This window comes from Cricetulus griseus, chromosome 9 (assembly GCF_003668045.3).
Source record: "Cricetulus griseus strain 17A/GY chromosome 9, alternate assembly CriGri-PICRH-1.0, whole genome shotgun sequence".
NCBI lineage: Eukaryota > Metazoa > Chordata > Mammalia > Rodentia > Cricetidae > Cricetulus > Cricetulus griseus.
This window is the reverse complement of record NC_048602.1, coordinates 7,696,024-7,723,391: the sequence shown is the minus strand read 5'-3', so window position 1 is coordinate 7,723,391 and position 27,368 is coordinate 7,696,024. Positions and strand designations below refer to the sequence as shown.

General features: G+C 42.1%; 1 protein-coding gene across 1 annotated transcript in view; it reads left to right on the top strand.

Annotated features, from left to right (window-relative positions):
- The first annotated feature begins 7,469 nt into the window (after nt 1–7,469).
- LOC118239348 (platelet binding protein GspB-like) overlaps nt 7,470–27,368 on the top strand; it is a 48,001-nt gene continuing 28,102 nt past the window's right edge. The window contains exons 1-3 of the mRNA XM_035449489.1: nt 7,470–7,538; nt 10,717–14,304; nt 14,601–15,171. Of these exons, the coding sequence (XP_035305380.1) occupies nt 7,470–7,538; nt 10,717–14,304; nt 14,601–15,171 (4,228 nt within the window). The remainder of the gene's footprint in view (nt 7,539–10,716; nt 14,305–14,600; nt 15,172–27,368) is intronic.

The following is a 27,368-nucleotide window of genomic DNA, read 5'->3' as shown; positions in this document are numbered from 1 at the left end:
TCAGAAAAAGTCTCCAAACCTCTCTTGCCCTCTGGTGCCTTCAATATTTCCCAGAGCTTTCTGTGTGCTTCCCATCAATGCCCTCCCTGCTACAGTTCCTCTAGCTGGTGAGGATTCAGACACCAAGTCCTGACCCCCACTAAGGACCACCTGTCCCTGCCATCTGAGCTTCACTTTGGGAGCCAAAGATGAAGTCTCTCAACATCTCTACCCAACCTCAAAAATCTGCTCTAGACCATCCTTCTCATCGTTTGGCAAAAGCCACTCCAATTACCTGTGTTTGTGAAATATTTCAATTTCAGAACCTAAGTGAACACCCAAGGAAAGGCTATTCTGCTGTAACAAAAACCTCTCAAACTGTATTGTCCTCAACACAGCCAGACCCTGCATTCAGATGCCAGTTATTTTCATCTAAATTGTCCTGGCTCCTCCAATGAACTCTTGAGACTTGAGAGAAGACTCCAGATAAGCATCGTGACAGCCAACAATGTAACATTTCCTGCCTACTGCTTATTCCAAAGGGTGCGATTTTTATCCAGTTCCTGGGTTGTGACTCATTGTCCCAACTATTTAACAGTGAATGAACATGTTTCAAATGTACATACAAGGTTCTTTTTCTCCTCTAAAGTCCTAAGCTTCAATACTTGGGTGGGTGTGTGTGTGTGTGTGTGTGTGTGTGTGTGTGTGTGTGTGTGAGAGAGAGAGAGAGAGAGAGAGAACAAATAATAAATAATAAATGTAATATAGAATACTGTGTTATTGGTGGGTGTGCACTTCTGCATGAATGTATGTATTTTGCCCACACACGAGTAGGAGCCCATGAGGGCCACAAGAGTCATTGGGTCCTCTGGAGCTGTAGTCACCAATGGTTGTGAGCCCACTTTGATTGGCCTAATTAACATGCCCTATTAAAATTAAACCCCTCATCCTAATCCGAGGTTTCCCCCTTTCCCATATAAAGGGCCATTTGTCTATTTGCCACCTCTGTGTCCTCTCTACCCAGAGACAGTTCTGTGTCCTCCACTGGGGAACAAATATCCCTTTTCCATTTCCCATGTTCCCGTCCCCTTCTCTCTCATCCTGTCTCCTGTCTTTGTCTATTATTCCCTGCCCTCTGGGATAAAGACCTCTCCTTTGTGCTGAGAACTTGGACTTGGAGTGTCCTGAGCAGTAACGATCCCTAAAGGTCAGAGAGTAAAACCTTAAATGTTATAGTAACTGTGACTTTTCACAGCCTGGATTTGGAACATTGGGTGTGGTTTCTAGCTACAGCACTAAGTTCCAGTTGTGGGTTGTTAGGGGAACCAGCTAAATTTAGGACCTGAGATATTTCTGTATTCGAGGTCAGCCATCCAATTCCACCACAGCCAGGCCTACACAGATTAACCCTGTCAAGAAAACAAAAAAATAAATAAACAAACAAAAATGAAACAAAAGCATGCATCATTAAGTACACGAGAAACCATGGGTGAAAAAAACTACAAACGGGCCTCACAAATATTTTAAAAAATATGCATCACAACAGGCCTTCTGGCACATACCTTTAATCCCAGGGCTCTAGAGGCAGAGGCAGGAGGATTTCTATGAATTTGAGGTCAGGCTGGGCTAGGAGGAGAGTTCCGGTTCACATATGGATACACAGTGAATTCCTGTCCCCGGTTAAGTTTTTTAAAATTAAAATATTTTTAAAAATTATTTTTAAATCATGTCCTGCATTTAATCAATCATTTTTTGGAAAGGGTTTCTGCATGTAACCTCCGGTTCAGCAGAGCTCCATTTGCCTCCGCCTCAGGGATGTTGGGATTAGAGGCGTGTGGCCCCGCCCAGATCTAATTAAGAAAATTAACATGAGACCTCACCACAGTATAAAAACCCAGACTATCCCACGCTGTGGCACAGTCGGTCTTTCCCAACAACACAGTCACAACGAGGTCTGCAGATTTATCCTCCCGTAGAGGATTTGAGATGGTTTTGCTTAAATGTCCAAGCTCTGCATCGCAGTGCGCACAGTCTAGGGATGAGTCTCCTGCTCCAAGGCCTTCGATGTCAGGTGAGCTAAGGGCAGGAGCCCTGGTGGGAGAGGAGATTAGGTTGCGGAAGACCCTGGCTGCTTCAAATAGGAGGTGTTCAAATTGGGGTTCACAAATAGATCCCATCATGGGCTACTGTTTCTCCAGGTCTTTTACAACCTCTGCTTCCATGTTGCCTCCTTTTATTTCCTTTGCCTTCTGAGGTTAGAACCCACGGTGTGGGGAGTGTTAAGCACGGGTTCCACTGCACAGGCCCGACCTGCCTTCTATTAAACATTTTTGAATCAAAGTATGTGTCTGTGAGAGGTGACTTCGAGTGTCCCTGGAGGCCAGAAGAGGGCGAGGGATCCCTTATGAGCCAGAGGTCGTGGGTGCTGGGAACAGAACTGGACTCCTTTGCAAGAGGGGAGTGACATCTGTGCCGGTGACCTTAGGGTTTAAGGCCGGGGTGGACCCGCTGGTGTGAGTGCTGCAAACAGAACTGGATCCTCTGAAAGAGCATAAACTTATCTTAACCACAGAGCCATCGAACTGCCCCAAAAAATATTTTAAAAATACATTTATTTAAAAAATACATTTTTATCTACTGCTCTGCAAATAAAACAATTGTATTAATGATTAGTGTGTATTAACAAAATAATGATTCTCATATTTTTATAGAGATTGGATCATATTTATTCCCCTACCATGGCCTCCAAGTCACCTGCCACTTTTTTCCCACCTCTTTCCTATCTTGCTTCCCCAGCTGTTTCTCTCCCTCAGTTCTGTGTTTAGCTGTGGGTGTCTGCTCTGCTTCCATCAGCCACTGGATGAAGGCTCGATGATGGCATATAAGGCGGTCATCAGTCTCATTATACGGGAAAGGCATTTAGGGTAGTTTCTACACCATTGCCTAGATTTTCAGTTCCTGTCATCCTTGTAGATCTCTGGAAATCTCCCTAGGGACAGATCTCTCCTCCACCTATAATGATTCCCTCTGTTATGCTATCTCTCATCCTGATCTCCTCTATTCTTCTACCCACTCAAACAATCTGTTCACCCCTTTTTCTCCTCTCCAATCCTCTCTTCTCCCTCTCATTCTCCCAGCTCCCTAGCTCCTAGACTCATGCTCTCAATTAGATCAAGAAATCCTGTCCCCTTGCTCTGCTCTGGGGTCCATACATTCTTCTTGTAGGATCCTCCTTGTTAACTATCTTTTTGGTAAAGAGAATTGTAGGATGGTATTCTTTTGCTCTATGTCTGAAATTCATATATGTGTGAGTACATACCATGTTTGTCTTTTTGTGACTGGGTTACGTCACTCAGGATGGTTTCCTCTAGTTCCATCTATTTGCGTGTATATTTCAAGATTCCATTGCTTTTTTCCACTGAGTAGTACTCCATTGTATAAATGTACCACATTTTCTCTATCCATCCTTCCGTTGAGGGGCAGAGGTTGCTTCCAGGTTCTGCCTGTAACAAACAATGCTGCTATGAACATAGTGAAACACATGTCCTTGTTGTATGAATATGCATTCTTTGGGTATATGCCCAAGAGAGGAATTGCTGGATTTTGTGATAGAATGATTCCCATTTTCCTGAGAAACTGCCATACTGATTTCTAAGGTGGTCTTCGAGTTTGTGCTCCTACCCTCAATGTATGGGTGTTCCTGTATCTCCACATCCTCTCCTACATAGACTGTCATTGGTGAATCTGTAGATTGCTTTTGGCAGGATTGCCATGTTTACTATGTTGATCCTACCTATCCAAGAGCATGGGAGATCTTTCCATTTGCTGGTAATCTTTAATTTCTTTCTGTAAAGTCGCAAAGTTCTTACTGCACTGGCCTTTCACTATTTTGGTTAACATTACCCCAAGATATTTTATGTTGTTTGTGGATATTGAGAAAAGTGATGTTTCTCTGATTTCTTTCTCATTGCATCTATCATCTGTATATAGAAGGGCTACTGATTTTTTGAGTTAAATTTATATCCTGCTACTTTGCTGAAGGTGTTTATCAGCTGTAGGACTTTTCTGGTAGAGTTTTTCAGATCACTTGTATACACTATCATGTCATCTGCAAATAGTGAAAATTGACTTCTTCATTTCCAGTTTGAATCCCCTTGATCACTTTTGTTGTCTTATTACACTAGTTACAACTTAAAGGACAATACTGGAGAGATAGGGAGAGAATGGACAGCCTTGTCTTGTTCCTGATTTTAGAGGAATCGCTCTTTGAGTTGCTCTGCTTTGAGTTTCTCTCCATTTAGCTTGATGTTTGCTATATATTGCTTTTATTATGTTGTTTTTATTATGTTGAGGTATGTTCCTGTTATTCCTGTTCTCTCCAAGACCTTTATCATGAAGGGGTGTTGGATTTTGTCAAAGGCTTTTTCAGTATCTAGTGAGATGATCATGTGATTTTTATTTCTCAGTCTGTTTATATGGCAGATTACATTGATGATGGATTTTCTTATGTTGAACCATCCTTGCTTCATCCCTGAGATGAAGCCTACTTGTTCATGCTGCATGATTTTTCTGATGTGTTCTTGGAATCGATTTGCCAGTATTTTGTTGAGCCTTTTGCATCATATTCATGAAGGATATTGGCTTGAATTCTCTTTTTTAATTGTGTCTTTGTGTGACCGGCGCATCAAGGTAATTGTAGTTTTGTAAAGAGAGTTTGGCAATGCCCCTACTGCTTCTATTGTGTGTAACAATTTGAGGAGTATTGGTACTAGTTCTTGTGTGAATTTCTGGTAGAATTCTGCAGTGAAGTCATCTGTATCAAGGCTTTTTTTGGTTGGCAGACTTTTGATGACTGCTTGTATTTCCTTTGGGTGTATAGTTCGATTTAGTTGCTTATCTGTTCTTGATTTAATTTTAATCCAGAAAATTGTCCATTATCTTTAGATTTTCAAATTTTGTGGAGTACAGTTTTTCAAAGTATGACCAGATGATTCTCTGGATTTCCCCAGTGTCTGTTGTTATATCCCCCTTTTCATTTCTGATTCTGTTAATTAGCATGCTCTCTCCCTGTCTTTTGTTTAGTTTGGATGGAAGTTTGCCTTTCTTGTTGATTTTCTTGAAGACATTGAGTCTTCATTGAGTCTTTGGAATGATTTTCTAGTTTTTACTTTATGGATTTCAGCCCTCAAGATGATTATTTCCTGGCGTCTACTCCTCCACTGTGACTTTGCTTCCTTTTCTTCTAAAGCTTTCAGTTGTTGTGTCAAATCTCTAGTGTGACTATACTCCAGTTTCTTCATGTTTTCTCCAGGTTTTATGAAAGGATTTCTCTGTGTGGTTCTGGCTCATCTGGAATTCACTCCATAGATCAACCCTCTTGTGTCTGTCCCACCCCAGAGTTGGGATTAAAGGTATGCCACCATACCCCACTTATTTATCATAATTTTTAGTTTAGTTATTATTTTTAGTTTCTCCAATTTTTTAAATTTTGTTTTCAGTCTTCTGAGACAAATGGGTATTTTTGTGATTCCAGGTTATTTAGCTTATCGGAATGGTCTGCAGTTCAACTCAGTTGCCCACACACCAGATTATCCAATGTAATTGTTTCCTTCATCCACTGACTCACTGATAGCCATCTAAACTGATTGCATCTCTTGGCTACTGGGAATAGGACCACAGTCAGCAGGTTGTTCTGATAACTCTCCAGCATCCTGATGTAGATCCCTTTGGCCTATGGGGAGGAAAGATACAGCTGAACCACACAGTAATCAGTAGTTCTCATGTTCTGAGGAACTTCCATACTGCTTTCCTAGTGGTCTGACTGATTTACATTTCCACTGATAGTGTAAAGAGACCCTATCCCTGTCCTCTCCATAATTTGTGTTCTCTCTCTCTCTCTCTCTCTGTCTCTCTCTCTGTCTGTCTGTCTGTCTCTCTCTCTCCTCCCCCAAATCATTTTCATTAGCTTGTCCTGGTGGCACACACCTTTAATACCAGTGCTTGGGAGGCAGAAGCAGGCAGACCCCTGAATTTCAGGTCAGCCAGGTTACACTGAATTTGTCTCAAACAAAACAAACAAAACAACACACAGACAGAGTTTCAGTACATAAGTTTCCTGTCCTGGAACTCAGTCTGGAGACCAGGCTGGCCACAAAGTCACATAGATTCCCCTGCCACTGTCTCCTGAGTGCAGGAATAGAGGTGTGAGCCACTACAGCCTGAGCCGGATGGGTTTTTCTCAGCTCAAATGATTTGGATTTAGGGTGGATCTCTAATAATCCCGCACGGGTGTGCCCAGCTGCTTTAGTTTTAGTTAATTCCAGATGTAGTCAAGTTGAACACCAAGATTATCAGTCAGGTGATGTATGGAGTGTTGGCCTGCATCTGTGTGTGCACTGCGTGTGCATCAGAACTTCTGCAGCCGGACTTGTAGATGGCTATGATCCAACATGTCCGGTGTTGGGAACCCAACTGGGGTCCTCTGAACAAGCAGCAACTAGCAAAGTTTCTAGAGGGTTTGCCTCTCTCCAGGTCCAATTTTTATTATTTTTAAACTTTTGATGTTAGTATGCATGTCTGTGCCTAAGTGTGTGTGAGTGCAGGTGTCCATGAAGGCTGGAAAAGTCAGGCAGTGTGAGTCACCCAGTCAGGGCTGGCAGCTGAACTCTGGTCCTCTGTAAGTGCAAGTAGGTATTGCTAACCACTGAGCCATCTATCCAACCCATCACTGTAATTCTTATTTGTATTTTCCTAATGGCTAGAGATGCTGAATACTTTTCCATTTGGTTGTTGGTCATATCGGTCATCTGAGATGCCTGCCTCAACCTCCCAAGTGCTGTATCTTTGGCATGTACTGCCATGCTCTGCCAACACTGGGATATTTAAAAATAAAAGGGGTGAGATAACATGTAAGTAATTGTGTTGCCACCAAGGCTGGTGACCTGAATTGGGTTTTTTGGAATTCATATGGTAGGAAGGGTAGAACCAACATCTGCGTGTTGTCTTCTGACCTCTACCTGTGTTCTGTGGTATGTGTATGCGCAAAGAAGAAGAAATAAAAGAATGCAATTTAGGGATTTTATTTATTTAATTTGATTTTTTTCAAGACAAGGACATTCTGCCTCTTGAATGCTGGAATTAAAGATATGCGCCACCACTGCCCTGATTGTATTTTGAGAATTTTTAAAATGTGCCTAGTGGTGGTGATGCTTACCTTTAATCCCGACACTTGGGAGGCAAGGCAGAGACAGAGGCAGGTGGATCCCTAAGAATTCCAGCCAGCCTGTCTTCAGAGAAAGTTCTAGCACATGTAGAGCTACACTTGTCTTGAAAAATAAACCAAACACGAAACAAAATCAGCCAAGCAAAACATTTTAAAACAAGTGTTCTTACCTCTCTCTTCAGCAGGACAGACACGTCATGACCTTCCTTACTCCACCATACTCAGCCCAGAACAAATTGGGGTCCTCCAAGAGGCCTTCGATAGCAACATGTTCCCATCCAAGGAAGAAAGGCAAGATCTGGCTTCAAGACTCCAGCTTAAGGACACGGTGGTGAAGGTTTGTGTTTAAGAGTCACTTACGGTAGTCAGCTAAGAAAGGCATCTACTAGGCTTTGATGTTGTCAGTTCAAGTTTTAAGATTATTTTATTTATGTGTATGCCCACTTGTTTGTATGTGCACCATGTGTATTCCTGGTGCCTGAGGAGGCCAGAAGAGGTTGTCATATCTCACAGAGCCAATTACAGGTGGTGGGTGCTAGGAGTGGAACCTGAGTCCTCTGCAAGAAGAGCAGGTCCTCCTAACCACTGAGCTATCTCTCCAGTTGGGCCCCCTTCCTTTGCAGTTTTTTTGTTTTTGTTTTTGTTTCTTTGAGACAGGGTTTCTCTGTGTAGACCTGGGAGTCCTGGAACTCACTCTGTAGAGCAGTCTGGTCTTGAACTCAAAGAGACCCACCTGCCACTGCCTCTCCAGTGCACAACCACCACCTGACCCTTTCAGTTTGATGAGAGACCATCTCTTGAATCTAACGCTAGTCTTGATCTGCAGATGGATCTTCCACTTTCGAAAGTGCTGGGATTAGAGTCATAATCAGGCCCATGCCTGATTTTCAAGGAGGAATTGGTATTACTTTATTCTTGAGACAGGCTTACTGAATTTACTATGTAGATCAGGCTGTCCCAGAAGATACAGAGTTAGTCCGGCCTCAGCCTCTGGAGTACTAGGATTAAAGGTGAAGACCCCAAAGCCTCACTTTAAATAGCTTCATTTTTCTTTTTCCAGCAGGGTTGCTCTTTGTAACAGTCCTAGCTGTCCCCGGAACTCACTTTGTAGACCAGGCTAGCCTTCAACTCACAGATCTGCCTGCCTCTGTCTCTCTTGGGTGTTGGGATTAAAGGTGTAACTTCAATGTTTTTTTAAAATAGTTTCTCTGTCGCTTAGGAGTCTGTCCTGGAATTCACTCTGTAGACCAGAGTTGACCTTGAACTCACAGAGATCTGCCTGTCTCTGCCTTCTGAGTGCTGGGATTAAAGGCATGCACTGCCTCTGCCTGGCCTTTTTTCAACGTTTTTTAACAGTTCTTCTTCATTGACAGTGGTATTACCCAGGCATGGATGGTTTTATTTCATGGGCACACATTTGTTTGTAGTACACTAAGACTCCCCTAGAAGATTATAAATACAATATCTGCAGTTCCCACGGAAGCCTCTCTGACCACAGCCCACACGGATAAAAAAATAAGTACCATACTTAAAGGGGTTGCTTTCTATATTCTCTTGTGTTGTGTTGATAAAACATATATTTTGCCCACATTGTTCTCAAATTTATATAGCTATGGATGACCCTGAACTTCTACCTTCATGGTTCTACCTCCAAAGTGGCCCATAATATGGCCCAGAATATCGTCCTTGATGTTCTGAACTGTCTTAGTGTCTTGTGAGCTGGGGTTGGATAATGCTCCCTGTTGTGGCCACTGAGAGTCCCACACCACCTACCTTCCAAGACCCAGGATAGGAAAGGCTAGAAAACATATTTAGCTAATCCTGAGGCGATTAGTAACTAGCTTCTAACACCCAAACCACAATCCTGAGGATCCTCCATGTCTCCTCTGCACCTGTCCCTTAATTAACCTGCTGTCAGGCTAATGGTAATGGGCTCCTTTGGAAGAGTGACTGCCTTGAATGCACAAAGTCTTGAGTTCTATCCCTGGCACAGAATCTACTCTTCCGTTCTCAAAAAATAAATGAATAAGAGATGAATTTCTGGAGTTGGACACGTGGTTCAGTGGTTAAGAGTATTGCAGTGGCTATTGCTGCAAAAGATATGGGTTTAATTCCCAGCACCCATATGGTGGCTCACGGCCATCTGTAACTCCAGGTTGAGGGGATCTAATGCCCTCCTCAGTTCTCCAAGGACACTGCATGTTGACAGAAACATAATTAAAAATAACAAGAAAAAAACAGGCATGGTGGTGCACATCTTCAATCCCAGCACCCAGGAGGAAAGGGCAAGGGGATCTCTGTGAAGTCCCGGACATCCTGGTCTACATAGTTCCAGTAGAGCTCGTAAAAACCCTTATTCAGCAAATCACATATATCAGAATATTATAACATATATAACATAACATATAACATATAAGGTACATGTTAAAGTATCTTTTAAAAAGTGGTTGGGTGCTGGGCGTTTGTGGCACATGCCTTTAATCCCAACACTGGGGAGGCAGAGGCAGGCTGATCTCTTGTAGTTCGAGGCCAGCCTGTCTCCAGAGCAAGTGCCAGGATAGGCTCCAAAGCTACACAAAGAAACTCTGTCTCGAAAAACCAAAAAAAAAAAAAAAAACGAGGATGGCTAATGGGATAGGGATGGGATGCAGTGTCTGTGGGAGGCATGGGAGGATGGTTGGGAGAGGAAACTTGGATTGATACATAAAATAAGATTGTATTGTTACGATAAATCTTTCTGCCAAATGCTGCCTGAGCCCCACCTCCATGTGTGAGCTTTATGCCAGCTACCCGGTGAGTCAGGGCCCAAATGAATAGACAGAAACTTGTATTAGGTTCAGTGCTGCTTGGCCAATGACTAGGATTCTCATCTGTTAGTTTAGTCTTAACTATCATACATCTATATATTTTATAAGACTTATCTTATTGAACACCTTTTGGCATCCCTCCTTGCCGGTGGATCACATTGTGCTACTGGAGCAGGGGCGGAGGGGAAAAAGGGGTCCTTCCTGTTTCTCCTATGCTTAAATGAGTCTCCTTGCTATGTCACTTACGGCCTGGAACACCTGTTCTCTACTACATTTCCCAGAATCCTCTTTGACTCTTAGTCCTTTCTAACTTGCTGTTTCATTGGCCAAACAGAACTTTATTAAACAATCAATAAGATAAACATACACAGAAGTACTTTCCCCATCATTGTTTCATATTAACAAAACTAAAACCAAAACCGAAACAAAGACCCATCAAAAAACAAAAAAGAAAAAACCAGGCCGGGCATTGGTAGCTGTTAATAGAAGCACCCAGGAGGCAGAGGCACGGTGATCTCTGTGATTCGAGGACAGAGTGGTCTTAAAAGAGAATTCCAGGACAGTCTCCAACCTAGAGAGAAACCAGGTCTCAATAATCCAAAAAACCCACTGAAAATGCACAAGATTATTTGTTATATAAATAAAATTTATAAAAAAAAGATGAAAGGTTTTTAAAAAAGAATTGATACCAATGTTTCTTTTTCTCAGATGTGGTTTAGAAATCAAAGAGACAAACTTCAGACACAGCAGCAAAACCATCATGGAAGCTCATCTCTGGAGGAATCCAGGTGGGTCAAGGTAGTGAAAGGAGTATCATCCAACCAGGCATCAAGAGAGATGGGTGCATCATCCCACCAGGACAAGAGACAGAGAAAAGAATCATCCAACCAGGGACCAAGAGAGATGGCGGCATCATCCAACCAGCCACCAAGAGAGATGGATGCATCGTCCAACCAGGCCAAGAGAGTGAGAAAAGCATCATCCAACCATATACTGAGAGAGAAGGGTCCACCATCCAACCTGGAACTGAGAGGGATGGGTGTGTCATCCAACCAGGGACCACGAGAGATGATTGCATTATTCAACCAGGCAACGAGAGAGATGGCTGCATCATCCAACCAGGGAACAAGAGAGATGGATGCATTATTCAACCAGGCACTGAGAGACATGGGTGCATCATCCAACCATGCCAAGAGACTGAGAAATGCAACATCCAAGCAGCCACTGAGAAAGATGGATGCATCACCCAATCAGCCACCAAGACAGATGGGTGCATCATCCAACCAAGCACCAAGAGAAATGGGTCCATCATCCAACCAGGGACCAGATGGGATGATTGCATTATTCAACCAGTCACTGAGAGAGATGGCGGCATCATCCAACCAGCCACCAAGACAGAGGGGTGCATCATCCAACCAAGAACAAAGAGAGATGGGTCCATCATCCAACCAGAGACCAGATGGGATGATTGCATTATTCAACCAGTCACCGAGAGAGATGGCGGCATCATCCAACCAGCCACCAAGAGAAATGGATGCATCGTCCAACCATGCCAAGAGAGTGAGAAAAGCATCATCCAACCATATACCGAGAGAGAAGGGTCCACCATCCAACCTGGCACTGAGAGAGATGGGTGTGTCATCCAACCAGGGACCAAGAGAGATGATTGCATTATTCAATCAGGCACCGAGAGAGATGGCTGCATCATCCAACCATGCCAAGAGACTGAGAAATGCACCATCCAACCAGCCACTGAGAAAGATGGATGCATCATCCAATCAGCCACCAAGACAAATGGGTGCATCATCCAACCAGCCACCAAGAGAGATGGATGCATCGTCCACCCAGGCCAAGAGAGCGAGAAAAGCATCATCCAACCAGGGGCCAAGAGAGATGGGTGCGTCATCCAACCAGACACTAAGAGAGATGGCGGCATCATCCAACCAGCCACCAAGAGAGATGGATGCATCGTCCACCCAGGCCAAGAGAGCGAGAAAAGCATCATCCAACCAGGGGCCAAGAGAGATGGGTGCGTCATCCAACCAGGCACTAAGAGAGATGGGGGCATCATCCAACCATGCCAAGAGACAGAGAAATGCACCATCCAACCAGCCACTGAAAAAGAATGATGCATCATCCAATCAGACACCAAGACAAATGGGTGTGTCATCCAACCAGGCACTGACAGAGATAGCTGCATCATCCAAACAGGGACCAAGAGAGATGGGTCCATCATCCAACCAGCCACCGAGCGAGATAGATGCATCATCCAGCCAAGCACTAAGAGAGATGGAAGCATTATTGGACCAGGCACTGAGAGTGATGGGTGAGTCATCCAACCAGGCATCAAGAGAGATGGGTGCATCATCCAACCAGATACCAAGAGTGATGGTTACATCATCCAACCAGGCAAATAGTGAGATGGGTGCATTATTCAACCAGGATTCAGGAAAGATGGGTGCATCATTCAAACAGGTACCAAGAGAGATGAATACATTATCGGAACAGGCATCAAGGGAGATACGGGCATCACCCAACCAGGCGAAGACAGTGAGAAAAGTATCATCCAACCAGGGACCAAGAGAGATGGGTCCATCATCCAACCAGCCACCGAGCGAGATGGATGCATCATCCAGCCAAGCACTGAGAGAGATGGAAGCATTATTGGACCAGGCACTGAGAGTGATGGGTGAGTCATCCAACCAGGCATCAAGAGAGATGGATGTATCATCCAACCAGATACCAAGAGTGATGGTTACATCATCCAACCAGGCAAAAAGTGAGATGGGTGCATCATTCAAACAGGAACCAAGAGAAATGAATACATTATCGGAACAGGCATCAAGGGAGATATGGGCATCACCCAACCAGGCCAAGACAGTGAGAAAAGTATCATCCAACCAGGGACCAAGAAAGATGGGTCCATCATCCAACCAGCCACCGAGTGAGATGGATGCATCATCCAGCCAAGCACTGAGAGAGATGGAAGCATTATTGGACCAGGCACTGAGAGTGATGGGTGAGTCATCCAACCAGGCATCAAGAGAGATGGATGCATCATCCAACCAGATACCAAGAGTGATGGTTACATCATCCAACCAGGCAAAAAGTGAGATGGGTGCATTATTCAACCAGGATTCAGGAAAGATGGGTGCATCATTCAAACAGGTACCAAGAGAGATGAATACATTATCGGAACAGGCATCAAGGGAGATACGGGCATCACCCAACCAGGCGAAGACAGTGAGAAAAGTATCATCCAACCAGGGACCAAGAGAGATGGGTCCATCATCCAACCAGCCACCGAGCGAGATGGATGCATCATCCAGCCAAGCACTGAGAGAGATGGAAGCATTATTGGACCAGGCACTGAGAGTGATGGGTGAGTCATTCAACCAGGCATCAAGAGAGATGGATGTATCATCCAACCAGATACCAAGAGTGATGGTTACATCATCCAACCAGGCAAAAAGTGAGATGGGTGCATCATTCAAACAGGTACCAAGAGAGATGAATACATTATCAGAACAGGCATCAAGGGAGATACGGTCATCACCCAACCAGGCCAAGACATTGAGAAAAGTATCATCCAACCAGTCACCTAGAGAGATGGGTCCATCATTCAACAAGGCACCAAGAGAGATACGTCCAAAAGTATCATCCAGCCAGGGACCAAGTGAGTTGTGTCCATCATCCAACCAGCCACCGAGCGAGATAGATGCATCATCCAGCCAAGCACTGAAAGAGATGGAAGCATTATTGGACCAGGCACTGAGAGAGATGGGTGAGACATCCAACCATGCACTGAGACAGATGGGTGCATTATCCAACCAGTCATCAAGAGAGAGAGATGCATTATCCAAACTGGCTTCAAAGGAGATGGATGCATCATCCAACCAGAAACCAACAGAGATGGGTACAGCATCCAACCAGCCAGCAAGAGAGATGGATGCATTATCCAAACAGGCTTCAAGAGAAATGGCTCCATCATCCAACCAGCCACCAGGAGAGATATGTGCATCACCCAACCAGGCCAAGACAGTGAGAAAAGTATCATCCATCCAGGGACCAAGAGAGATGGGTCCATCATCCAACCAGCCACCGAGTGAGATGGATGCATCATCCAGCCAAGCACTGAGAGAGATGGAAGCATTATTGGACCAGGCACTGAAAGAGATGGGTGAGACATCCAACCAGGCATCAAGAGAGATGGATGCATCATCCAACAAGGCACTGAGAGATGTGGATGCATCATCCAACCAGGCATCAAGAGACACAGATACATCATCCAACCAGGTACCGAGAGAGATGGCAGTATCAACCAGCCATGCATTGGCAGAGTTGGATAAATTATTGAACCAGTTACTGAGAGAGATAAATGCATCATCTAACTAGGCATCTAGAGAAATGGATACATCATCCAACCAGGCCAAGGAGGTCAGAAAATCATCATCCAAGTAGGCCAAGCATGTGAGAAGTTTATCATCCACCCAAGACAAGAGGGTGAAGAAAGCATCATCAAATCTGGCCCAGATAGACAGGGATGCATTATCCAGCCCGGCACCAAGGGAGATTGGTGCACCACCAAACAGGCACCAAGAGAGAAGGGTGCCTCATCCAACCAGGGCAAGACAGTGAGAAAACAATCATCCAACGATGCCAAGGGGGTGAAAAGAGTGTCATCCAAGCAGGCCATGAAAGAGAGGGATGCATCATCCAACCAGACACCAAGAGAGATGGGTCCATCATCCAACCAGACTCCAAAAGATATGGGTGCATCATCCAACCAGGCACCAAGAGAGATGGGTGCACCATCCAACCAGGACAAGACAGTGAGAGGAGTAGCATCCATGCAGGAGAAATCCCTAAAAGATAATGAGGTCTTTGCACCCAAGGCTGACTCTGCTCAGCTACTGAGTACCAGGGGCTCAGACAGTAACCAGGAATCATGGAAGACAATTGGAGCAAAGCAACCTGAAGAGTCTGGTGCCTCTGTAAGGAAGTATGTAGAACATTCTGAGCTTTTGGACATCTACCAAAGCAACCTGGGGCTGGTCCAGCCTCCCTGGGCATCTATGCCCTTCAACATAGACACATTAGTGAATATGTATGAGTTGCCTGGGGATAATGACCCCCAAGAATTTGATAAGTTCTCTACCCAGGGTGCCTTGACTGACCTACAAATACATCTGTAGCTTCAAAGAAAGACCTGAAAATTCACAGCTCCCTGTTTTTCAGAGGAAAATTACCAGAATTCCACTCTCACACTCTTCTTCTGGCTGAGTTCCCAAACTGCCTCTTCAGGGAGTTAACAGGGCAGGGGAGTAGAGACCCCAGAGGTGTGAGAAGTGCTGGACAATTCCTAGAATTTCTTCCTTGCCCAACTCAAGCATAGACACAGGTGTACTGATTGATCCTGCTGTGGTCGTGGAATTAAAATAGCCCCCTATAGGTTCCTATGTTTGAGTGCTTGGTCCTACTTAGTGGAACTGTTAGAGAAGGATTAGGAGGTGGGGGCTTGTTGGGGATGGGTCACTGAAGGTGGGCATGGAAGTTTCAAATTCCATGGCAGATCCAGTTTCTCTCTCTGCCTGCTGCCTGAGGATCAGGATGTAAATCGCTCAGCTCCTGCTCCAGCACATTGCCTGTTTCCCCTATGATGATTATGGACTAACCCTCTAAAAGTTTAATCAACCCCTAATAAAATGCTTTCTTTTATCAGAGTTGCCTTGGTCGTGGTGTCTCTTCACAGCAATAATACAGTAACTAGAACACTAGATTTCAATTCATATTTTTCCTGTGGTGAGGTTAAATTTCAATGCCTCTAGCATGCTAGACATGGGAATGATACTGTTGATATACACATATGCCCAGCTCCGGTGGTGATGTCCTTCTGTGGGGTGTGAATATATGTTTCTCTTTTTGGTTGAGGAATAAAGCTGTTTTGGCCAATGGACAGGCAGGATGTGGCAAGGCAGAAGCATAGGCGGGGTGCCCATACTAGCAGAATGCTGACAAAAGGAACACAGAGTCACCAGAGAGACGCCATGTAACTGCTGAGGAAGAAAGAGGCCTAGCATCACTGGTAAGCCAGACCAAGTGAGGATACATATATTAGTAGAAACAGATTATTGAGTGGTGGTGGTGGGTGGTGGTGGTGGTGGTGGTGGTGGTGGTGGCAGCCTTTAGGTCCAGCACCCAGGAAGCAGAGGGAGGTGGACCTCCGTGAGTTTGAGTGCAGCCTGGTATACAAGAGCTATTTCCAGGACAGCCTCCTAGCCACAGATAAACCCTTTCTCAAATTAAAACAAGAAACAGGTTAATAATTAAGAGAGAGCTAGCCAACGAAGCCTGAGCCATCAGCCAAACAGTTCATAATTAATACAAACCTATGGGAGATTATTTGGCACTAAACTGCTGTTGGACAATGTGGAACAGAAACCTCATCCACATAGCTCCTCAGGGGCGGGTCAAGGCAGGGGCTCTACATCTGAGCCATGACTCCAATATCCATTCAGTATTCCTGGAAGGAGTTTGTTTCTGAGTGTCCTGACATTTATAGCTTCTATCTGGGAGACTAAATCCTAAACCTAGATCTGAAAGTGGATAGTGTAACTATTACAGCTTGGATGGAAAGGTATCCTGGTAGTTGGGAGCCAAGCAAAACCTCAAAATCACGCTGGACAACAAACGACACATGGCATTTATCCGGAGGGAACGTCCCAGGAGGGAGGCTAAAGGGAGAAACCCTGTTTTGAGGTACTGGTGGCTACACCCGGTGGGCATGGTCAGGCTTATGTAACAAGGGTCTAAGAAGGAGAACAGAGCACAGAACCGTTCGCTGACATTTTATGAAGTTATCCAGAGCAGTAGAGTTACAGGTAGCAGATTCAGACTCTAGAAAAATACTCATAAAATCTCTAGCTCTTGAAAATGCAAATTCACTATGAAAAGGATACCTTTGCCTTTAAAGATCAGATCAGAACCACTGGAATAGTGGGCCTTGCATACAACTAAACTCAAATATAATGTCCAAGATACAGAAGCTTGGGTAGGAGAGGCAATCTCAAAAGGTTTAAAAAGACACCAAGAGGCTAAATGTCTTAAAGGGAATCAGAAGCAAACCCCAAAGGTCTAAAAAGACACCAATAGGCCAGATGTTCTAACTGTAATGAAACAGGAACTTAGGTAGGAAGAGCTATCCCCAGGGGGTCAGTCGAGAAGGCATCAGGATACCAGATGTTTTAACTGTGGCAGAAGAGGACACATTAGGAGAAACTGTAGGCAAGTAAATTCCAACAATGTCTCATATAGAAGGCCTCCACCTCCTGGATTATGCAGATGTGGTAAGGGCAGACACTCGACCATTGAATATAGACCGACCAGAGATATACAAGCAAACCTGTTACAATTGGGAAACTCCTTGAGGGACCTCTTGAAAGACCCCAGACCAAGAAAGATCCTGTCATTCCCAGTCACTGTGAAGGACAATCTCTTACAGGACAAATACATAGTACACTGCCTATTGTAGTGAATAGTACCACTCTAGATGATAGTTTGGTTAGTGAGGAGGAATTGAACGTGACTGGAAGAGACAAAAACCGCATATTTTGGCAAACTTCTGTAAAGGGTCAGAGCCCTCAGTTGAAAGTAAGAATAAATAATAAAGTTATTACTGGTTTGGTGGACACTGGGGAGGAAGTGACTATTAAAACCCAAAAGTCAGAGATGGCCCATAAAAGAGGTGAATGTTCCATTTTTAGGGATTGGGACTCTATCTAGAGTATGCCAGAGGGTTAGGTGGGTTGTCTGCATTGGACCTGAAGGACAGAGAGGAAGTTTAAAGCCATATGTAACATATCAAAAGGTATCTCTGGTGTCATTGCCTTTTAAAGCAATGGAATACCCAGATTGACATTCCTCAAGTATCAGATGCAAATACACAACCTCTATATGGTAGACAAAATATAGTAAGGCATTTGAGTTTTTGTTTTTGTTTTTGTTTCTTGTTTTGGGGGTTTTGTTTTGTTTTGTTTTGTTTTGTTTTTTCGAGACAGGGTTTCTCTGTGGCTATGGAGGCTGTCCTGGAACTAGCTCTTTTAGACGAGGTTGGTCTCAAACTCACAGAGATCTGCCTGCCTCTGCCTCCTGAGTGCTGGTATTGAAGGTGTGTGCCCCCAATGCCCGGCTAGTAAGGCATTTGAAAAATAGATACCAACCATCCAGGCTATACAGCTACACGCTAGGCATATAGAAGAAACTACCAACCCTTAGAATCCTCTTGTATTTGTTATCAAAAACAAGTTTGGTAAATGGAGGATGCTGGCAGACCTGAGAGCCATCACTAAACTAATTCAGCCTATGGGCACTCTACAGCATGGAATGCCTTTGCCTTCCTTGATTCCTAAAGTATGGACTGTAACTATAAGTCTTTACATTAAAGCTGCCCAAGCCCTGCCAGCCACGGGGGCACTTTCTGCCAGGCTGCCCAAGTTCTGCCCGCTGACACGTAAAGGCTCCAAATAATACATAGAGAATTATATTAGTTACAATGCTGCTGGCCAATGACTAGGATTACTCATCTGCTAGCTCACTCTTAAATATCAACCATAATCATAAGATTATGGAGGATGCCAGCAGAAGGCATCCTGTCTTCCTGGGCTCATATGACAGCTCCACAGAGAGGAGGAGGAAGAGCAAGAGCAAAAGATCAGTAGGACGAAGAAGAGAGCGACTCCTGTTTGTTGCTGCTTATATATGAGACTGCCTGCCATGTCATTTCCTGCTTCTATCACAAGACTTCTTTTTACTATGTTTCCCAGAATCCTCCTTGACTCCTAGTCCTGCCTAACTTGCTTCTTCATTGGCCAACAGTACTTTATTTTTTAAGATTTTATTTATTTATTTATTATGTATACAGTCTTCTCACTCAAGGTGGTTGTAAGCCAACATGTGGTTGCTGAGAATTGAACTCAGGACCTCTGGAAGAAGAGTCAGTGCTTTTAACCACTGAGCCATATCTCCAGCTCCAACAGTACTGTATTTGTCAACCAATAAGTCAAGCATGTACACAGAAGGACCTCCCCCATCAATGGCCGATCATAGTCATTGATCTAAAGGATTGCTTCTTCACTATACTGTCACAAGGAAAGGATAGGGAAAATTTGCATTCACAGTGCCCACTTATAATAATTCACAGCCAGTTAAGAGATTTCAGTGGAAGATTTTGCCACAGGTAATGTTAAATTGTCCTACCTTGTGTCAGGACTCTGTACAAAATCCTTTGGAGATAATTCATAAGAAATTTCTACACAACACAGTATATCATTATATGGATGACATATTATTGTCTGATTCTAAGAAGGAAACATTAGAACGGATATTTGAGACAGTGAAGGAAGTTCTTCCTCGTTGGGAATACAGATTGACCCAGAAAAGATATAAAGAGGAGATTCTACTAATTATTTAGGTTATAAAATAGACTTACAAAAAATCAGGTTGCAAAAAGTATAAATTAGAAGAGATTGTTATCAAACTCTAAATGACCTACAGAAATTGCTGGGGGAAATTTCTCAACTACAGACAACAATTGGAATAGAAGGACATGACTTAAAGAATTTAAAATGCCCCTAAAAGGCAGCAATGTTTTAAATAGTCCATGCATATTATCAGTTGGATCAGAAAAAGCATTACAATGGGTGGAAAGGAGAATACGGGATGTGCATGTAGACAGTGTGGACCCTAATTTAGACTGTAATTTTGTTATTTTACCATCCAGAGAATACCTTTCAGGGATTCTGATACAGAGGGGAGATATTATATTAGAATGGATATTTCTGCCACATAAACAGAATAAAAAGCTAAAGACATACATAGGAGTGATTTCTGATTTGATTCTAAAAGGCAAATTAAGACTTCGTCAACTGACTGGAAGGGACCCAAGAGAAATTATATGACCTTTAGCTAATGTGGAAATTTCCTCCTTATGGAAGGACAATGAATACTGCCAGGCAGCTTTTACTAACTTTTTGGGGAAATTACCAATAATCATCCCAAAACTGGCAGAATTAAATTCATAAAAAGACAATCCAGATCCTTCCACATATTGTAAAAAAACACCTATTCCTGGAGTTCTTACCTTTTACACTGATGCCAACAAATCAGGAAAGGTAGGATATAAATCAGGAGAGATAAGTAAAGTAGTTCACAGTCTGTATAACTCTGAACAGAAATCAGAATTATAGGCAATTCTTATGGTACTTATGGATTTCACGGAGCCTCTCAATATAGTTTCTGATTCTCAATATGCAGAGAGAGCCATTTTACACATCGAGACTGCTGGATTTGATCCTGAGGAAACAGAATTATTTTCACTGTTTATACAATTACAAGAAACAATCAAGCCTGGAATTGGTGGCCCATGCCTTTAATCCCAGCACTCGGGATTCAGAGGCAGGCAGATCTTTGTGAGTTTGAGGCCAGCCTGGACTCCAGAGTGAGTTCGAGGATAGGCTCCAAAGCTACACAGATAAACCCTGTCTATAAAAACCAAACAACAAAAAAGAAAAACAACAACAACAACAAAATAACAAACAATCATGAACAGGACCAATCTCATATATATAGCACACATCAGATCTCATACTGGTGTTTAAGGCCCACTAGCACAAGACAATAATGAAATTCATCATTTATTAATATGAAATGTGCTAGAAGCTTCAGAATTTCATAAGAAACACAATGTAAATAGCAAAGACTTAAAATAGGGTTTTTCTATCACTTGCCAACAAGTCAAGGAGACAGTGAGAAACTGTCTTACCTGTTTGTTGTATAATCAAGTTCCATTGCCAGCAGGGTGTAATCCTAAGGACATTTGGAGAATAGCAAGGGTTTTTTTCATATTTCTTTTGGAGACATGCAGAAAATCTTTGGGCAATCCATCATGATATTGGATGCTTGTAATCCTCTCGGTGTTCTGGGATTTCTTCGAGTTTGGCTTCACTAATAAATATGTTTGCCAGCATTAAAGACCTACAGAATATGGCATTTAAAAAGGTTTATTATGAAGGACTTTGAGGAGACTCATTATGGAGAGTTTGCTTTCAATATGGTAGAAATAGCCATTTGGGCAAGAAACTGCTCTTGCCTGGACTGTTTGACATTATGCTGTATAAAATGGACAGGAAGGACCCACAGGAAAGTGACTGCTGAACTTGAAAAAACAAGATGGGGCAGTTCTGCAGGGTTCCTGCTTCATGGAAGAATCTGCCAGACATTCTGCAGGACACAGAGACAAATGACTGACAAATTGCCAATCTGCCAATACAGGTGGGGCAGTTTCAAATTTCCTACTTCCCTGAGAGGTCTGATAGACACCCTAGACCTATAGGCTGAAGATGGATGCCACAACATTACACAATAACTTTGGGTGTCTGTCCAGGCAGTGAGATGTCCCTGTCAATTCTAGAGTTTATAAATTATCCTTCTGTGATCTTTGATGGAGTTGAAGACAGATAGTTTTGGTTTTCCTTAGTTATGATAAAAGAAAAGTTACACATAAAACTTTAGACTCACAAAGATAGGTTGGATGATAGAATATTTTCTATAAATTTTGCTAAATGTTAATGGACTAAATATTTTTAACTATAGTTCTTGCTAGATAACTATTTTGTTACATATAATTTTACTATTTTAAAGTTAAAAGCTTTCTTTTTATTTAGACATAAAAGAGGAGATGATGGGGGAATGTCCTCCTGTATAGGTTTCTCTTATTGGTTGATTAATGAAACTCTGTGCAGTAGCCAGCCAGGAAGTATATATAGGTAGGCCTAACAGACGAGGAGAATTCTGGGAGAGAAAGGAGAGATAATCCACCAGGGAGACAATAAGTAGCTATTGAGAAGATAGGACCACTGGCTTTCTCTGTTAAGATAAGCCCATGTAGAAATACACAGATTAATAGTTATGAGTTAATAATTATGACAGAGCTAGACAGAAAGAAGCCTAAGCCATCGAACAAACAGTTAATAATTAACATAAGTCTATTTGTTTTTATTTGGGGCAAATGGTTTGGGACAGAACAGGCAGAACAGTAATTGGGTCTATATATCTAGAGTTGAAAGATCTTGTCTTGTAGCAGAGAATTGATGCATTGAGAATGATTTGGACATAGGGGGCTGGGTGGTACTATTAAGGGTATGGTATTATTGCAGTCTGCAGAATCCAGAGTGCCCACAAGTTGTGCTCCTGATGAATTAAAACAGTCTATGATACCAAAGAGAGGTTTGGGAGAAATAAGGGATGATGTGCTCTTTGGTTTAGAGCAACCAATGAGAGGCAAGGTGAGATAGTCTAATCAGACAACTGGTGAGGTCACAAATGATGGTTGTGAGTTTAACCCAGAGACACAAAACAAGCAGCATTCTCCAAAGTGGTCAGGCAAAGAGTTATTCAATAGCTGAGATGCAGGGTTGAAGTCTAAAATAAGGGATTTATGACAGGGAGGTGGGATCAATATTCTCTAAAAGAGGATGTTGAACAATTCCTTAAGTGCCTTTTGGCCATTTGAGATTCTTCTGTTGAGAATTCTCTATGTGTCCCATTTCAAAATTGGATTATTTGGTATTTTCGTGTCTACTTTCTTGTAGTCTTTGTATATTTTGGGATCTGTATGGTATGTGTCTGTGCTCTTGGGGTTATGTTCAGGAAGTGGTCTCCAGTACCAATGTGTTCAAGGGTACCTCCAACTTTCTCTTATAAGAGGTTATGTGTGGCTGGATTTATGCTGAGGTCTTTGATCCATTTGGACTTAAGTTTCCTGCCTGGCAGTAGACAGAGATTTATCTGCAATCTTCTACATGTCAGCATCCAGTTATGTCAGCACTATTTGTTGAAGATGCTTTCTTTTTCCGTTGTATAAATTTAGCTTCTTTGACAAAAATCAGGTGGTCATAAGTGTGTGGATTTATATCAGGGTCTTCAATTCGATAACGTTTGTCCACCTGTCTGTTTTTGTGCAAATACCACGCTGTTCTCATTACTCTATCTCTATAGTATATCTTGAAGTCAGGGATGGTGATGCCCTTGGATGATCCTTTCTTGTACAGGACTGTTTTAGCTATCCTGATTTTTATTTGTTTATCCATATGAAGTTGAGTATTGTTCTTTCAAGGTCTGGGAAGAATTGTGCTGGGATTTTGATGGGGATCACATTGAATCTGTAGATTGCTTTAGAGAAGATTGCCAGTTTTGCTAGTTAATCCTACATTTTCTGGTATCTTCTTTAATTTCTTTCTTTAAAGACTTAATGTTCTTGTCATACAAGTCTTTCACTTGTAAGAGTTACCCCAACATATTTTATGTTGTTTGTGGCTATTGTGAACGGTGATGTTTCACTGATTTCTTTCTCAGCTGGTTTATCCTTTATATATAGGAGAGCTACTGATTTTTTGAGTTAATCTTGTATCCTGCCACTTTACTGAAGCTGGTAATGAGCTCTAGGGGTTCCCTGGTAGAATTTTCAGGTCACTTATGTAAACTATCTTATCACCTGCAAATAGTGAAAGTTTGACTTCTTCCTTTCAATTTGTATCCCCTTTGTCTCCTTGTGTTGTCTTATTGCTCTAGCTAGAACTTCAAGTATACTATTGAATATATACAAGGAAACTTTAGAGGATTCATTTTAAATTTCTCTCCATTTAGTTTGATGTTGGCTGTTGACTTTTTGAATATTGACTTATTATGTTTAGGTATGTTCCTTTTATCCTTGATGTTTTCATCATGAAGGGGTGTTAGATTTGGAGAAGGCTTTTTCAGAATATAATGAAATAAACATGTAGGTTTTTTTTTCAGTTTGTTTATATGGTGGATTACGTTGACAGATTTTCGTATGTTGAACTATCCCTGCATCTTTGGGATGAAGCTTACTTGATCACAGTGGATGACTTTTCTGATGCGTTCTTGGATTCAGTTTGCAGGTATTTTATTGAATACTTTTTGAGTAATCTCTGCCTTTTGGTTAGTTTGGATAAGAATTGTCTACCTTGTTGATTTTCTCAAAGAACCAACTTTTCATTTCATTGATTCTTTGTATTGTTTTCTTTGTTTCTATTTTATTGATTTCAGCCCTCAATTTGATTACTTGCTGGCATTTACTCCTCCTGGGTGAGTTTGCTTCATTTTGTTCTAGAGCTTTCAGGTGTGTTGTTAACTCACCTGGGTGGGAGTTTATAGTGGGAAATTACCAATACGGAGTCAGGTAGAAATATAAGGGTATTTAATAGGGAAAAGCCTTACTTACAGAGCAACCTAGCCAGCCGGCGTGGTAGAGGTCTATACAGCAAGAAGCAAAGAGAAAGCCAAAGAGAAAACGCAGTCACACTAAGTCACTCTGAAAACGCCCTCACAAGCGTGGTCAGGCACACCTGTAGTCAGCCCCTAAGTAGGCATGGCTACAGCTTCCCCTACAATTCCCCTTTTAGTCTAAAAGAGGATTAAAACTTAACAGTGTAAAGTATCCAATATTACCAATCATACAGGTAAAATATCAGAAGATACAACAATCTGCTTATGTCACTTCCTAACTATCTATGTTAACTAAATCCTAAAGTCATCTGAAAGAGGTGTCCAAGACTGAACACCTCCTTCCAATCCCAACAATAAACAATAGGAAGCTATCCCTAACTAGGTATATACACTATACTAAGTGACAACAATGGGGAAAGGGGGCATAGGATCCTCCGAGTTACTTCCTGCTGAAATGGGACGATGATAGTCATGTGGGGTACTGTAGGAAGAAAATGATAGTATAGTGAAAGTCTCAAATGAATTGTATCCAGTCCATGTTAGATGGGATTCACTTGATTGAAGATCTCACTTGAAATCCTCAACTTGATTGAAGTCAGTACCCGAACCTCTGGCCGGAGTGTCAGTTGAAATGGAGCAAGTTGGATCCAGTGCAGTCGAGGAGGTGTGGCCCATTTTCTTTCCAGGGGGTCCAGGGATTGCTGTTCAGGCGGGTCTTCATTGGCTGTGTGGGACTCAGACACAAACAATTAGCAGAGAAATGTTTGCTTGTGTATGTACACATGCTGGGGAATGCAACCTTGAGAGCATAACAATTAGGAGAGGGTGTACACCTTGAGAGAAAGATCCAAGAAAAGACAAAGACAGTCCCCAAATTCTTCTTTTATTCTGTATTACATCAATTGGCTTCTTGATACAACACAGAAACACTAAAGTTTAGTTAAATAACGTGCTTGGATTTTAGAGGAGGAAAGCCAAATCCACCTCTAAATCCAGCATTGGTTTAATTGAATAGGGACTAGGAAATAAAGAGAAATAGAGTTTTTTGAGAGACAGCTGTAAAGTTTACCGTATGGCACATTCCTTCTATTTGATGGTTATAGCTACCTTTTTTTCTTAAGTATCTACCCATGCAGTGTCCTTTGCCTTTTGAAGATGAGTTTTCCTGTGAAGATAAAAGCAAAACACTTCCCTTTCCTTTGGGAGGTTTCTATTTAGTTTATAAGATATACCTTAGTAGAATACCTGTCATTTGTCCTCGTCGAGAGGTTTTTCCTTTTCCACTCGAATCTTGATCAACATTGATGGTATCCAAAGTTTTTCTTCTCCTGTGGAAACTAATGCAAAACCCCTACCCCAAAGTAACACATTTCCTGGTTTCCATACAGAGGTTAGTACATCTTTGAAGTATACCGGCTGATTGAGTTCAGCAGTTTTCTCCGTAGTGCAGTGTCTTTCTGCAGCTGTTTGTCCTTTTTCATTGGCATTAAGAAAGTTTAGTGTTAATAAAGCATTATGCAACCTATGTTTGGGGGGTTTAGTCTTCCAAGCTTGTTTGTTGAGCATCTCCTTAAGTGTTCTATTAGATCTCTCAACCACTGCTTGTCCTGTAGGATTGTGTGGTATACCAGTAACATGCTTTATGTTATAATATTTGAAAAATTGTTCCAATTTTGTAGAGACATATGCTGGAGCATTGTCAGTTTTTATTTGTGCAGGTATACCCACAACTGCCATCACCTCTAGCAGGTGTGTAATAACAGAATCAGCTTTTTCAAAGTTAAGAGCAGTAGGCCATTGGAACCCTGAGAATGTGTCTATAGTATGATGCACATATTTCAAATTTCCAAACTCTGCAAAGTGAAAGACATCCATCTGCTAAACCTCATTTCTCTGAATGCCCTTAGGATTACAACCTGCTGGCAATGGAGTTTGATTATAAAAGGAACAAGTAGGACAATTTTTCACTATATCCTTGGCTTGTTGCCAAGTGATAGAGAAGTCCTTTTTCAAACCTTTGCTATTTACATGATGTTTCTTATGAAATTCTGAGGCTTCTAACACACTTCCAATTAATAAACGATCAATCTCATCATTGCCTTGTGCTAGTGGGCCTGACAGACCCGTATGGGATCTGATATGTGTAATGTATATAGGATTAATTCTGTTTCTGATAGTTTCCTGTAATTGTAAAAACAGAGAAGTTAATTCCGTATTATCAGGAACAAATTCTGCAGTCTCAATATGTAACACGACTCTCTCTGAATACTGAGAATCAGTAACTATATTAAAAGGTTCTGTAAAATCCATAAGTACATGAGAATTGCATATAATTCTGCCTTCTGTACAGATGTATATGGACTTTGAACTACTTTACTTACCTCACCTGCTTTATAACCTGCCTTACCTGATTTGTGGGCACCAGTGTAGAAGGTAAGAACTCCAGAAATGGGAGTTTCTTATCTTACAATACATGGAAGAATCCAGACTGTCTTTTTTATGAATTTAATTCTATCAGTTTTGGGATAGTTGTTGCTAATTGTTCCCAAAAAGTCAGTAAGAGCTATTTGCCAATATTCATTATCCTTCCATAAGGAGGAAATTTCTTCATTAGTTAAAGGTACTATAATTTCTGCTGGATCTTTTCCAGTCAGCTGACGAAGTCTTAATTTACCCTTTAAAATCAAATCAGAAATCTTTTCTATATATGTCTTTAACTTTTTATTCTGTTTATGTGGCAGAAATATCCATTCCAATATAGTGTCTTCCCTCTGCATCAGAATTCCAGAAGGGTATTCTCTGGATGGCAAGATAACCAGAATACAGTCTAAATCAAGGTTTATCCGATCTACATGTGCATCCAATATTCTGTTTTCTACCCATTGTAACTCTTTTTCTGCCTCAGCAGATAATATTCTCGGACTGTTTAGGTCCTTATTACCTGTAAGGGCCATTTTTAAATGGTTTAAGTCATGTCCTTCTACACCAATAATCGTCTGTAATTGAGAAATTTCCCCTAATAATTTCTGAAGAGAATTAAGAGTTTGATAACGATC